The sequence below is a fragment of the Chiloscyllium plagiosum genome, chromosome 14, assembly GCF_004010195.1.
Source record: "Chiloscyllium plagiosum isolate BGI_BamShark_2017 chromosome 14, ASM401019v2, whole genome shotgun sequence".
NCBI classification, from domain to species: domain Eukaryota; kingdom Metazoa; phylum Chordata; class Chondrichthyes; order Orectolobiformes; family Hemiscylliidae; genus Chiloscyllium; species Chiloscyllium plagiosum.
Window position 1 is genome coordinate 56,878,815 of NC_057723.1, and position 13,453 is coordinate 56,892,267.

Consider the following 13,453-nt stretch of genomic DNA (forward strand, 5'->3'; position numbering starts at 1 on the left):
TCCTTGTAAATCTTTTCTGAACCCTTTCACGTTTCACAACATCCTTCCAATTGGAAGGAAACCAGAATTGCACACATTATTCCAAAAGTGGCCTAATCAATGTCCTGAACAGCTGCAACATGACCTTCCAACTCCTATACTCCACACTATGACCAATAAAGGCAAGCAGATCGGCCACCTTCTTCACTATCCTATCTCCCGAAGACTCCTTTCAAGGAACTAACTGCACGCAAGTTCTCTTTGTTCAGCAATACTCCCTAGGACCTTACCATTATTAAATCATTTTGAAGTGTAGTGTTATAACAAAGGCAAAATGTGACAGTCAGTCAGTTTGCACACAAAATCCCACAAATAGAAGTTACATGGATGGCGATGGCTTGATGGTACTACTGAGTGTAAAGATCTGAAATGTAACATTTAATTATTGACATCATTTAATTTACTTTTTCCTGAACAATAAATAGAATTTTCGTGAACAAATTAGTTGCATCAATAGAACTAGTGATTCTGTAGCTAATGACAATTTTGTATTGAAATCTATTAGTTCACCATTTCATAGTGTGGCAGTCAAGTGAAGCTTTATTATAGTTGGGACTAAACAATTCCAAGTATTGGATTTCCAATATAAACAATCGGTATGGAATGTTTTATTAAAATTCATTCATTTAAAAGATTACCGTTTGCAATATTGCTAATATAACTAACATTTTGAAGAGTTTAATGTTGTAAATATCAAATTTCATACCAGCAATAAACAATGCAAAACATGCAAAATAAGAATGCAAGTGCTATTAATGCCTCCATCAGTTTTAGAATATTGATCAATATTCTACTACTTCATAGGTTTCTTGAGAAATGTTCATGGAACAACCATAATGGAAAATATGATAAAGACTAAAGGAAACTGTCAAATTTTGAATTGGATCAATAAACATTTAAATTATAGCATCCTGCACCCAATTTGGTTTGGGCATTTGACTACACTTCAAGAGTAATTTATGGAATTTTGCAGAACGTTGGATGTCCTGAGGATGTAATGATACAATATATCTCTTTTTAGTCACTGTTTTTGGGGTTATTCTCCATTCTGAAAAGATAATAAGTGAATGTGCCTCAAGTTAATTCTTGAAAATATAATATGAAATATAATCAAGTCACTATCACTTTATTGGTCACAATATGCAGTTTGATTGACTTGCTTTGATCTGTACTTGCTTCAGGTTTTGATACCATTATTTTTTTAAAAAAGTTTTAATTCTAGGTGCAGCTCTTTGGCTTACATTGTGTTTAATGTAAATCTTTAATAATTTTTCTTTTACTTAAGCAACATCATCAAGGACTGTTCAGGAGACAAATGAAGAATTTAAAAATATGACTGGCACTATTCAGCTGGGACGCAAGTTGATTACAAAGTATAATCGTCGAGAGTTGACTGACAAGCTGCTTATTTTCCTTGCTTTGGCTTTGTTTTTGGCAACTGTCGTATATATTTTAAAGAAACGTCTATTTCCTTTCCTATAGAGCTAGAATAAGAAGCATGCATCAAGGAGGAATTGAAATTAGGAACACTTCTAAATGATCCAGGGCACAACAAAAGCAATTGTATTATATTTATTTATGAATTAAAATGCAAACACATTAAGACAACCATATAAGTAATTTCTTATTTTATGTACATTAATTAGAGCTTAATTGGGATTATAATTGATACTAGGAAGCAAAGCATAAGTATTTGCAACTTGAGATATTTTGTGTTTTTCCCTTTAGCTGTATGCTATTACTAAATTGGTAGGAATATTCGTCTAAGAATTCATATCTGTGACAACCTTAAAGAAGCTAAAATTTGAGAGATGCAGCATTTTTGTTAATAATATGTACCACATCATGCATTATTGAGCCAACTAAAGTTGCTTGGATTCTGAGGAATTCTGCTTAACATTTAAGTATTGAAAAGGACGACTACACCCTGTAGTTGTTTCATGTCTTTAATATTATGGATGTAGTCAAAATAGTTTACCGGATTTTGTTATCTGTAAACAAATCATCTTACTTGACTGAACAGGACCAATTGTTTACGTTGTTGCACAACTCCCTATACTAAGGCTATATAAATTTATTTTGTAACCTGTGTTCATATTTAATGTAAGGAATTTTGGCCTTTTGTTAAAATTGTGGGAATATTTGCATGTTTAAAAATATTAAACAGATCCATTAGAAAATATTTAAATACTAATATGTGGGCAACATAATTAATCTTATTTAACTTGTATGTAAGAGGAGTTTGAATTATGACTACAAATTATGACTAAAACATTTGCATTTCCAATTGTCAAAATAAAGCTTCAGAAAAAGTCTTTTCTACTGTCTGATGTTTTGTTAAAGCTCTGTTTTTAATGAAGCTAATTCAAGGTTTGACTGTCTGCATTTATTATGCAAATAATAGTTTCTATTAATTTTATACCATATTTATACTTTATTTGAAAATCTTGTTCCTTAATTAAACTTGTGTTTTTGAAAGGATCAACAAAGCAGCAAGAAGGTGAAAGATCAGGGGAGGTAAGCATGAGTGTGGAGTAATCAGACCAGCCAAGATCTTATTGAATGGCGGAGCATCCATGAGGCAAATCAGTCTATTCCTGTTCCTAAATTGTATGACAGAATGTAACAACATTCACCCTTAAGATCAATCAAATATAAACATGAGCACAGACTCAAGAAGAGGTAGAGGCCAGTTCTGTTCTGTAATTTTTTCAGAATTGTGCATTCTAAATGTCGAGTTATTAAGCAGTGATTTAATTGGTTTGGTTTAAGATTCAGTTTTATTTTAAATTCCTCTTAAATTTCTGTTAGTATTAAAAATTATCGCCTTACTAAGCAGGAAATAAATTGTTGCAGAGGATAAAACCAAACTGATGGAGGCCATTTAGCCAATCATGATTATACCAACTCCTTGGAGAAAGCTATCCATTTGGTTGAAGTTTCCTGCTCTTTGCCCTAGACATGGGTAATTTTCTCCTTTATTTATCCATTCTCCTTTTGAAAATAGTTATTGATTCTGAATTCACTTCTGTATATAGTGATGCATTCCAGGTCATTGTGATTCTGTTTTTTTTAAAAGAGCCTGAAGGAGGAACTGGTTAGAATTGACTGGGAGAGGAGTCTAGCAGGAAAGACTCTTTGCAGGAACAGCAATGGCAGGAGTTTCAGAAAGTAATTCAGGAGACATTCATCTCGAGAGAAAAAAAGCATGGTACAGGGAGGCTGAGGCAACCATGGTTGACTAGTGAAGTCAGGAATAGCATAAAAGCAAAATAGCATGTAATGTGATGAACGGCAGTAAAACCAGAGAATTGGGAAGCTTACAAAGACTAACAGAAGGCAACAAAAAAAAAAGAAATAAGGAGGGAGAAGATTAAATATGAATGTAAGCTAGCCAGTAATATAAGGGAAGACTCTTAAGAGTTTCTTTATCTATCTAAAGGGCAAAAGTGGACATTGGGCCCCTGGAAAATGATGCTGGAGAAATGGTAATGGGGAACAAGGAAATGGCTGTGAATACTTCACGGTGAAAGACTGAGTAATAGCCCAAAAATTCAAGAAAGTGAGGGGGTAGAGCTGAGTATGGTGACCATCACCAAGGAGAAGGTGCTAGAAAAACTGAATGGCCTCAAGGTGAATAAATCACCTGGACCAGATTGACTACACCTCAAAGTTCTAAGAGACAAAGCTGAAAAGATAGTGGTGGTCTTTCAAGAATCGCTAGAATCAGAGTGGGTTCCGGAGGACTGAAAAATCACTAACGTTTAAAAAAGGACTAAGGCAAAAGATGGAAAATCGCAGACTGATTAGCCTAACCTCAGTTGTAGTTAAGATCTTGGAATCTGTTGTAAACAATGAGATTTCTGAATACTTGTAAGTGTAAGGTAAAATAGGGCAGCGTCAGCATGATTTCATCAAGGAGAGGTCATGCCTGACAAGTCTGCTAGAATTCTTTGAGGAAGTAATGAGCAGGTTAGACCAAGAAGAGCCAATGTATCTTATCTACCTGGGCTTTAAGAAGGCTTTGACAAGGTTCAGCACAGGAGGCTACTGAGTAAGATAAGGGCTCATGGGTTTAGAGGAAAAGTGCTAGCTTGGCTGCCTGGCAGAAAGCAGAGAGTGGGGATAAAAGGGTCCTTCTCAAGATGGCAGCCAGTGACAATGGATGTTCCGCAAGGCTGGGACCACAACCTCTCACTTTATACACCTTAAAACATCACACTGAGAAAATAAATTAATGATCTAGATGAAGGAACTGAGGACCTTCTGGCTAAGTTTGCAGACGATACAAAGGTTGGTTGAGGGACAGGTAGCATTAAGGAGGCAGGGAGGCTGCCAAAGGATTTGAACAGGTTAAGAGAGTGGGCAAAGAAGTGGCAGATGGAAGTACAACGTGGGAAAGTGTGAGGTCATGCACTTTGGTAGGAAGAATAGAAGCATGGACTATTTGCTAAATGGGGAGAAAATTCAAATGTCTAAAGTGCAAAGAGACTTGGGAGTTCTGCTCTCTGATTCTGTCAACGTAAACTTGCAAGTTGAGTCAATAGTTAGGAAGGCAAATGTAATGATGGCAATTATTTTGGGAGGACTTGAATATAAAAGCAGGGATGTACTTCTGAGGCTGTATAAAGTCTGGCCAGACCACATTGGAGTATTATGTGCAATTTTGGACCCTATATCTCAGGAAGGATGTACTGGCCCTAGAGTGTGATCAGAGGAGGTTCACAAGAATGGTCCCAGGAGTGAAAAGCTTAACATATGAGGAACATTTGAGGACTCTGGATCTATGCTTGACAGTGTTTAGAAGGATGAGGGAGGTGATCTAATTGAATCATACAGAATACTGAATAGCCTATATAGAGTAGATATAGGGAAGGTGTTTCCTTTGGTAGGAGAGACTAGAATCTGAGGGCACAGACTTAAAATAAAGGAAAGACCCTTTAGAATGGAGATAAGGTGAAACTTGTTTAGCCAGAGAGTGGTGAATCTATGAAATTCATTGCCGCAGAAGGCTGTAATGGCCAGATCGTTGAATATAATTAAGACGGAGATAGATAGCTTCTTGAGTATCAAGGGGGTCAAGGGTGACAGGGAGAAAGCGGGAGATCAGGGTTGAGAAACATATCAGCCATGATTGAATGGCAGATCAGACTTAATGGGCTGAATGGCCTAATTTCTGCTCCTCTGTCTTATGGTGTTATAGCTAATCTTTTCTCTAGTTCTTCTGACAATTTCTTGAAGTCTATCCACTGGTTATCTGAAACAAACTCAGAGATTGCAGGAGGAACTCAGCAGTTCCTCTGAGTATTTTAGGGTTAATTAGCCACCCAACAACATTTTAAAATGCAGAGCTTTAATTTTCCACTTCTATTACTTAAGTCTGCATCTTTAAAATAATTCACAGTTAAATGATGCATATTGTTTTTGAAACTATGAAGAACAATATCATTCCAAATTCCATCAAATTATTTTAAAACCAAATCCATTCTGCCCTAAAATGTGGGAATTGTTCTATAAAAAGGGGTAGATAACAACTACCTATGAAACTTGCTGACTTTAATTTTATAATCTTTTAAAGACTTTTGTGTTTGAGAAGATTGATCCAAGACAGAGTTTTAATTTAATAAGTCTTTTTCAGTACAATTGCCAACTTTGTATTCATCTGTGAGAATTTCTTTAAGTGTGTTACGGACAAAAAAACTGCAGATGCTGGAATCCAAGGTAGACAAGCGGGAGGCTGGAAGAACACAGCAAGCCAGGCAGCATCAGGAGGTGGAGAAGCCAATGTTTCATGTGTAACCCTTCTTCAGGACTGGGAAGGGTGTAAGGGAATTTGCAGATAAAGGGAGTGGCAGGGGCAGGGTGGTGAAGTGAAGATAGGTGAAGACAGGTAGAAGGTATGACCTGGTTGGTCAGTGGGAGGAATGAATTCTGTAGGTGGCTGTGAAGGAGTGGAAGGGATGGGTAGAGGCTGGGAAGGAAGTCAGGGGAAGGGAAAGGAGGTTATTTGAATTTGGAGAACTCAATATTGACTCCCTTGGGCTCTAGGCTGCCCAGATGGCAGATGAGGTGTTGTTCCTCCAATTTGCGGTTTGGTTCGTTGTGGCAATGGAGGAGGCCAAGGCCAGTCATATTGGAAAGGGAGTGGGAAGGGGAATTAAAATGGGTGGTGACTGTGAGATCCTGGGTTACCCATACTTGATCACTTTATCTCCAACTGCTGCTGTGACATTGACCACCTCAACCTGTCCACCCCTCTCATCCAGTCCAACCTCACCCTTACAAAGCACAGCCCTCTATTCCCTCTGCTCCATCCCCAATCTCACTCTCAAACCAGCAAACCGGGGAGTGCAGTAGTACAATGGCGCACCGACTTCTACACTACTGAGGCCAGGCGCCAACATACAGACACCTCCTCCTACCGTCCCTTCGACCACAACCTTACCTCCCATCACCAAACCATCCTTTCCCAGACCATCCACAACCTCATCACCTCACGGGATCTCCCATCAACAGTCTCAAACCTTACCGTCCCAGAACCCTACTTCACCCGTTTCTACCTCTAACCCAAAATTCCAAACCTGACTGCCCCTGGTTGACCCATCGTCTCCGCCTGCTCCTGCCCCTCCGAACTTATCTCCTCATATAGATTCATAGAGTCCGAGAGATGTACAGCAAGGAAACAGACCCTTCGGTCCAACTCATCATGCCGACCAGATACCTAAACGTAATCTAGTCCCATTTACCAGCATTTGGCCCATATCCCTCTGAACCATTCCTATTCATATACCCATCCAGATGCCTTTTAAATGTTGCAATTGTACCAGCCTCCACCAATTCCTCTGGCAGCTCATTTCATACACGCACCACTGCATGGAAAAAGTTGCCCCTTAGGTCCCTTTTATATCATTCCCCTCTCACCCTAAACTTATGCTGTCTAGTTCTGGACTCCCCCACCCCAGGGAAAAGACTTTGTCTATTTATCTTATCCATGCCCGTCATAATTTTATAAACCTCTAAGAGGTCACCCCTCAGGCCATCCTGTCTCTCTTGGTCCAGGGCACCATCCAAATCCTCCACCTCCTCCATGACTTTCCTTACCCCGGTCCCCAATACCTCATCTTCACCATAGACATCCAGTCCCTGTACATGTCCATCCACCATGGCCAAGGTCTCCAAGCACTCTGTTTCCTATTCTCCTGTCAACCCAACCAGTACACTTCCACCGACACACTCATTGGATTGGCTGAACTGGTCCTCACCTTCAACAATTTCTCCTTCAAATCATCCCACTTTCTTCAGACTAAAGGGGTAGCCATGGGCACCCGCATGAACCCCAGCTATGCCTGCCTCTTTGTCAGGTACGTGGAACAGTCCATCTTCCACAGTTACACTGGCACCATCCCCCAACTTTTCCTCTGCAATATTGATGACTGTATCAATGCCATTGCGTGCTCCCATGAGAAGGTTGAACATTTCATCAACATCATGAACACCTTCCACCCTGACCTCAAGTTCACCTGAACCATCTTGGACACCTCCCTTCCCTTCCTGGACCTTTCCATCTACATCTCTGGCAACCGACTCAACATCGACTTCAATTTCAAATCCACTGACTCCCACAGCTACCTGGACTACACCTCCTCCCATCATCCTCCTGTAAAAACACTATCCCTTACTCCCAATTCCTCCACCTCTGCTGTATCTGCACCCAGATGGCCTCCTATTTCAAGGACCACAATTTCTCCTCCCACGTGATCAATAATGCCTTCCAGTGCATTTTCTCCACTTCCCGCACCACTGCCCTTGAACCCCACTCCTCCAACTGCAACAACGATAGAACACCCCTGGTCCTCACCTTCCACCCCACTAATCTCCAGATACAGCACATTATCATCAACCATGTCCACCATCCACAGTCAGACCCTACAACCAGAGATATATTTCCCTCCACACCCCTTTCAGCATTCTGCATGGACCATTCCCTCCGCGACTCCCTCATTAGGTACATGCCCCCTCATACCTTCCTTTGTTGCCACAAGAGGTGTAAATTCTGCACCCACACCTTCCTCCTCACCTCCATCCAAGGCCCCAAAGGATCCTTCCGCATCCAGCAGTAATTTTCCTGCACATCCACACATCTCATCTACTGTGTCTGTTGCTCTCAATGTGGTCTCCTCTACATTGGGTAGACAGGATGCCAATTCATGGAATGTTTCAGGGAACATCTCTGGGATGCATGCACCAAACAATCCCACCACCCAGTGGCTGACCACTTCAACTCCCTTCCCACTCAACCAAATGCATGCATGTCCTGGGCCTCCTCCATCGCCAAATCCTAGCCACCCAACAACTAGAGGAAGAATGCCTCATCTTCTGCCTTGAGACCCTCCAACCACATGGCATCTACATTGTCTTCACCACTTTCTTTATCTCCGGTTCCCCCCCCCCCTTTATCCCAAGCCCAACCGTCCAACTTGGCATGTCCCATCTTCCTTCCCACTTATCCGCTCCACCCTCCCCTCTGACCTATCACTATCATCCCCCAGCCCCATCTACCTATTGCTTTCCCAGCTACCTTCCCTACAATGCCCTTCTATTTATCTCTCAGCCCCCTTCCCTCGCCACACATTTGAGGTGAAGGGTTTATGCCAGAAACTTTGACTCTCTTGCTCCTTGGATGCTGCCTGACCTGCTGTGCTTTTCCAAGACCACACTTTTTAACTCTGATCTCCAGTACCTGTACTCTTCACTTTCTCTGAAAGAAAACAAATCCAAGCCTATCCAGTCTCTCCTTATAGCTCAATTCTCAATTCCCGGCAACATTCTGGTGAATCTCCTTTGACCCTCCTTGCTCTTGTATGCTATGCCGTGATTGATGAAAACAAGTGTCCCATGTGCTTTCTTAACTATCCTATTCACTTGCCCTGCCGATTCCAAGATCCCTCTGTTCCTGTAAGCTACCACTATCCTGCCATTCATTAAATACTCCCTCATCTGATTTCTTCTTCCAAAGTGCATCACCTCACAATTATTGGGGTTAAATACCATCTGCCACTGGTCTGCCTATCTGACAAACCCATTGATGTCTTCCTGTATCCAACAATAATCTTCTTCACTATTAACCACTCTATCACACTGAGAGTCGTCTACAAATTTGCTTAACATTCCACTGACATTTTCATCTATGCTATTTATGTATATAACAATGTCAAAGGGTCCCAGTACTAATCCTTGTGGTACATTGTTTGAGTGACTGAAGGCCAGTATCAAGCAGTCTTCTGCCTTTGTTTCCTATTACTAAGCCAGTTTCTGATCCATCTTGCCAAGTTTCCCTCAATCCCATGTGCTTCAACCTTCTCAATCAGTCTCCCATGTAGAACCTTGTCAAAGGCTTTGCTCAAACCCATATAAACTACATCAAATGAACTTTCCTTATCCACACACAATCATATTTTCAAAAAATTCTTAACAAATTTGTTAGGCATGACCTCCCTTTGACAAAGCCATGTGGATTTTCCCTAATTAACCCATGCCTTTCCAAGTGAGTGTTAATTTGCTCCTGCAGAATTTTCTCCAATAGTTTCCCTACCACTGACATGAGACTCTCTTTAATTCCTGGTTTATCTCTACCACCCCTTCTTGAAAAGTGGAACCACATTAGCCATCCTCTAGTCCTCTGGACTATCACCCATATCCAGAAAGGAATTAAACATTTGTGCCAAAGTCCCTGCAATTTCCTGGCTTGCCTCTCACAGCAACCTGGGATGCAATTCATCCAGAATGGGGGATTTTTCAATTTTTAAAGCCCAACAGAGCTTCCAATATCTCCCCATTTCCAATGTCAAACTGTGCAAATTCCTCACAGTCCCCTTTCCTGAATTCCTTCTCCAGAGTGAAGACAGAAGAGAAGTAGTCATTAATCATGAGAAGGAATGTCCTTTGGAGGATTATGCATCTGTGGAATTCTTTACTAGAGTGGACTGTTAAAGGTTTTAAGCTTAGTCAAGGGTCAGTTATAGGGAGAACAAGAAAGTGACGTTCAGGATTATGAGGTCAGGCATGATTGCAGTAATGGCATACTTCTGCTTCTACATCTTTTGGTCCTACGGACTAGTTATTTTGGTGTATAGTGATCGTTAACATAAAATTATTTACAATTAGAGTTCATCTGCCAAAACAACTTTAGTAGCCTCTTTGAAGGACCACTATTGACCACAATTAGAGGAAATTCAGAATGGTGATTATCCACTGTAGGATACTAGTCAGTTTTTTGGGCAGGGTCAGCTTCTAGCAAGTTTTAACTTGTGCAAATATTTACAGAGACTTGATTTTGCTGGGCTTATTTGAGCTTGAAATTCATTGATGTGCTAGTTAATTGATTAAAAGTGAATTGCAAAGAAAAATGCACAGCCATGTGGAATTCCTGCCTGTTAACTCTCTTTTAAATTATGAGCTGCCAGAGGAAGTGGTGGAGGCTGGTACAATTGCAGCATTTAAGAGGTATTTGGATGGGCATATGAATAGGAAGGGTTTGAAGGGATATGGGCCGGGTGCTGGCAGGTGGGATTAGATTGGGTTGGGATATCTGGTCGGCATGGACGGGTTGGACCGAAGGGTCTGTTTCCATGCTGTACACCTCTATGACTCTATGATTGTATTTTATGTGATTCAGTTCATTTGTTGCGCAAATATTGTCAGAATGAAACTTGTGTACAAGATTTTTCTAAACTTCCTCTGTACATATTATTAGGTCTGAATAATATACCAAGAACCCCTAATCTTAACAACCTGTTATATCCAGGATAGAAATATGTGTTTTAATTGAAAATTATTCCATTGATAAATTTCTGTTTCTATCCATAGAAGCCCTACCGTGTGGAAACAGGCCATTTAGCCCAACAAGTTCACACCAACTCTCTGAGCAGCATTCCACCCAGACCGCCCCTACAACCCTGCATTTCCCATGGCTAATCCACTGAATTTACACATCACTGAATACTATGGGCAACTTGGCATGGCTAACCTGCATATCTTTGGACTAAGAAATCGGAGCACCCAGAGAAAACCCATGCAGACACAGGAGAATAAGCGAACTTCACACAGACAGGTTGCCCAAGGCTGGAATTGAATCCGAATCCCTGGCGCTGTGCTAACCACTGAGCCACTATGCCACCCCATACGTAAAGAATAAATATTTTCAGGAAATGTAAATTCTGAAATTAGGTTGATTTAAAATATTTCAGTTTAATACTTAAGAAACAACTTAAAATTTCAATATTTCAGATGAACTATTTCTAAAAGCTAATTGGCTTTCTAGCAGTGGCCTTTTGATATGACTAAATCGAAGGATACTGTAGCAAAAGGGAATATTTTTGAACTTTTAAATACAACTGTTGAGAGTCTTGGCAGATTTGAGCATAATAATAAATTCAGTTGCTGAAAAGCTAAGGAAAATATTTTGATGCAAGGTTTGGTTTCCATTAAACTGAGATATACCTGATGAAAGTGACATCATTGGTGATAAGGTGGCATGTGCCCCTGTGTTTCTTTGATGATAGCCAGCATTAGTCTTATCAGAAATCCTTTTTTGAGCCTCAACAATCACAGAAGAAGGCAAATATATAACATTATCTACTGTAGTTTTCAACAGCTTTGCATAGTTAAGATTAATGAAGTGCTCCCAAAGTAAGGTCATATTTTAAATATAACACTTTGAGATATATAACTTTTCTTATTACTTTCCTGTTGCTCATCTGCAATAAAGCTGTTGTATTTCTTCCAAGCTCTATTAAGCTTAAGTGTCCATATGAAATTTATGTTATTTATGTAACTTTAAATGTCCTCAGATGTGCAAAACTGTTGTTATTAAAACTGAGATTAAAGCTTTATAGAAATATTCTTAATGAAAATATTCTTTTGAGTATATGTGCTCACTAAGATGTAGCCTAACAATGCCTGCACTCCCAAAACTGACGTTGATCTCTTCCAGAGCAGTAAGTTCTGTTTTGATGTGCTGCACTCATTGGCATCATTCCAACCTCAAGAGCTCCCTCTACTGTGCAGATGAAAATCTCAATTTTCATAGCGCTCATTCTTAGACTGAGATATGATACAGCACAGAAAGAAGAAACTTGGCCCATGATGCTTGTACCAGCTATTTGAAAGAGCTATGCAAATAGTACTACTCACCCTGCCCAAACCTAGTGCCATTCACATTTTTATTCTTCCAAGATTACCAAACAGAAGTAGCTAATTAAGATTGACAAATTGCCAGGCCCGGACCAGGTTTGTCCTCGGCTGCTTTGGGAAACGAGAAATGCAACTGCTTCGCCACTTGCGAAGATCTTTGCATCCTCGCTCTCCACTGGAGTCGTACCTGAGGACTGGAGAGAGGCAAATGTAATTCCTCTCTTCAAGAAAGGAAATAGGGAAATCCCCGGCCAGTAAGTCTCACGTCTGTCGTCTGCAAGGTGTTAGAAAGGATTCTGAGGGATAGGATTTATGACCATCTGGAAGAGCATGGCTTGATTAAATGCAGTCAACACGGCTTTGTGAGGGGCAGGTCATGCCTCACAAACCTTATCGAGTTCTTTGAGGATGTGACTAGAAAAGTTGATGAGGGTCGAGTTGTGGATGTGGTGTACATGGACTTCAGCAAGGCATTTGATAAGGTTCCCCATGGTAGGCTCATTCAGAAGGTCAAGAGGAATGGGATACAGGGGAACCTAGCTGTCTGGATACAGAATTGGCTGGCCAAGAGAAGACAGTGAGTAGTAGTAGAAGGAAAATATTCTGCCTGGAAGTCTGTGGTGAGTGGTGTTCCACAGGGCTCTGTCCTGGAGCCTCTACTGTTTGTAATTTTTATTAATGACTTGGATGAGGGGATTGAAGGATGGGTCAGCAAGTTTGCAGGCGACACAAAGGTTGGAGGTGTTGTTGACAGTATAGAGGGCTGTTGTAGGCTGCAGCGGGACATTGACAGGATGCAGAGATGGGCTGAGAGGTGGCAGATGGAGTTCAACCTGGATAAACGCGAGGTGATGCATTTTGGAAGGTCGAATTTGAAAGCTGAGTACAGGATTAAGGATAGGATTCTTGGCAGTGTGGAGGAACAGAGGGATCTTGGTGTGCAGATACATAAATCCCTTAAAATGGCCACCCAAGTGGACAGGATTGTTAAAAAATGCATATGGTGTTTTGGCTTTCATTAACAGGGGGATTGAGTTTAAGAGTCGTGAGATCTTGTTGCAGCTCTATAAAACGTTGGTTAGACTGCACTTGGAATACTGCGTCCAGTTCTGGTCACCCTATTATAGGAAAGATGTGGATGCTTTGGAGAGGGTTCAGAGGAGGTTTACCAGGATGCTGCCTGATTGGAGGGCTTATGAAGAGAGGTTGACCGAGCTTGGAC

The 13,453-nt window shown here is 40.8% G+C and overlaps 1 protein-coding gene across 4 annotated transcripts in view; it reads left to right on the top strand.

The window, feature by feature from the left end:
* The window catches only part of bnip1b (BCL2 interacting protein 1b), a 28,358-nt gene extending 17,414 nt beyond the window's left edge, over window positions 1-10,944 (top strand). For 2 of the 4 annotated variants that reach the window (XM_043703852.1, XM_043703851.1), the window contains exon 6: window positions 1,325-2,479. In XM_043703852.1, the coding sequence (XP_043559787.1) occupies window positions 1,325-1,521 (197 nt within the window). In that variant the 3' untranslated portion in view covers window positions 1,522-2,479. Of the gene's footprint in view, window positions 1-1,324; window positions 2,481-2,518; window positions 2,557-10,905 lie in introns of those variants that run through there. The other 2 variants (XM_043703849.1, XM_043703848.1) reach the window with 2 other exon arrangements.
* Window positions 10,945-13,453: the final 2,509 nt, after the last annotated feature.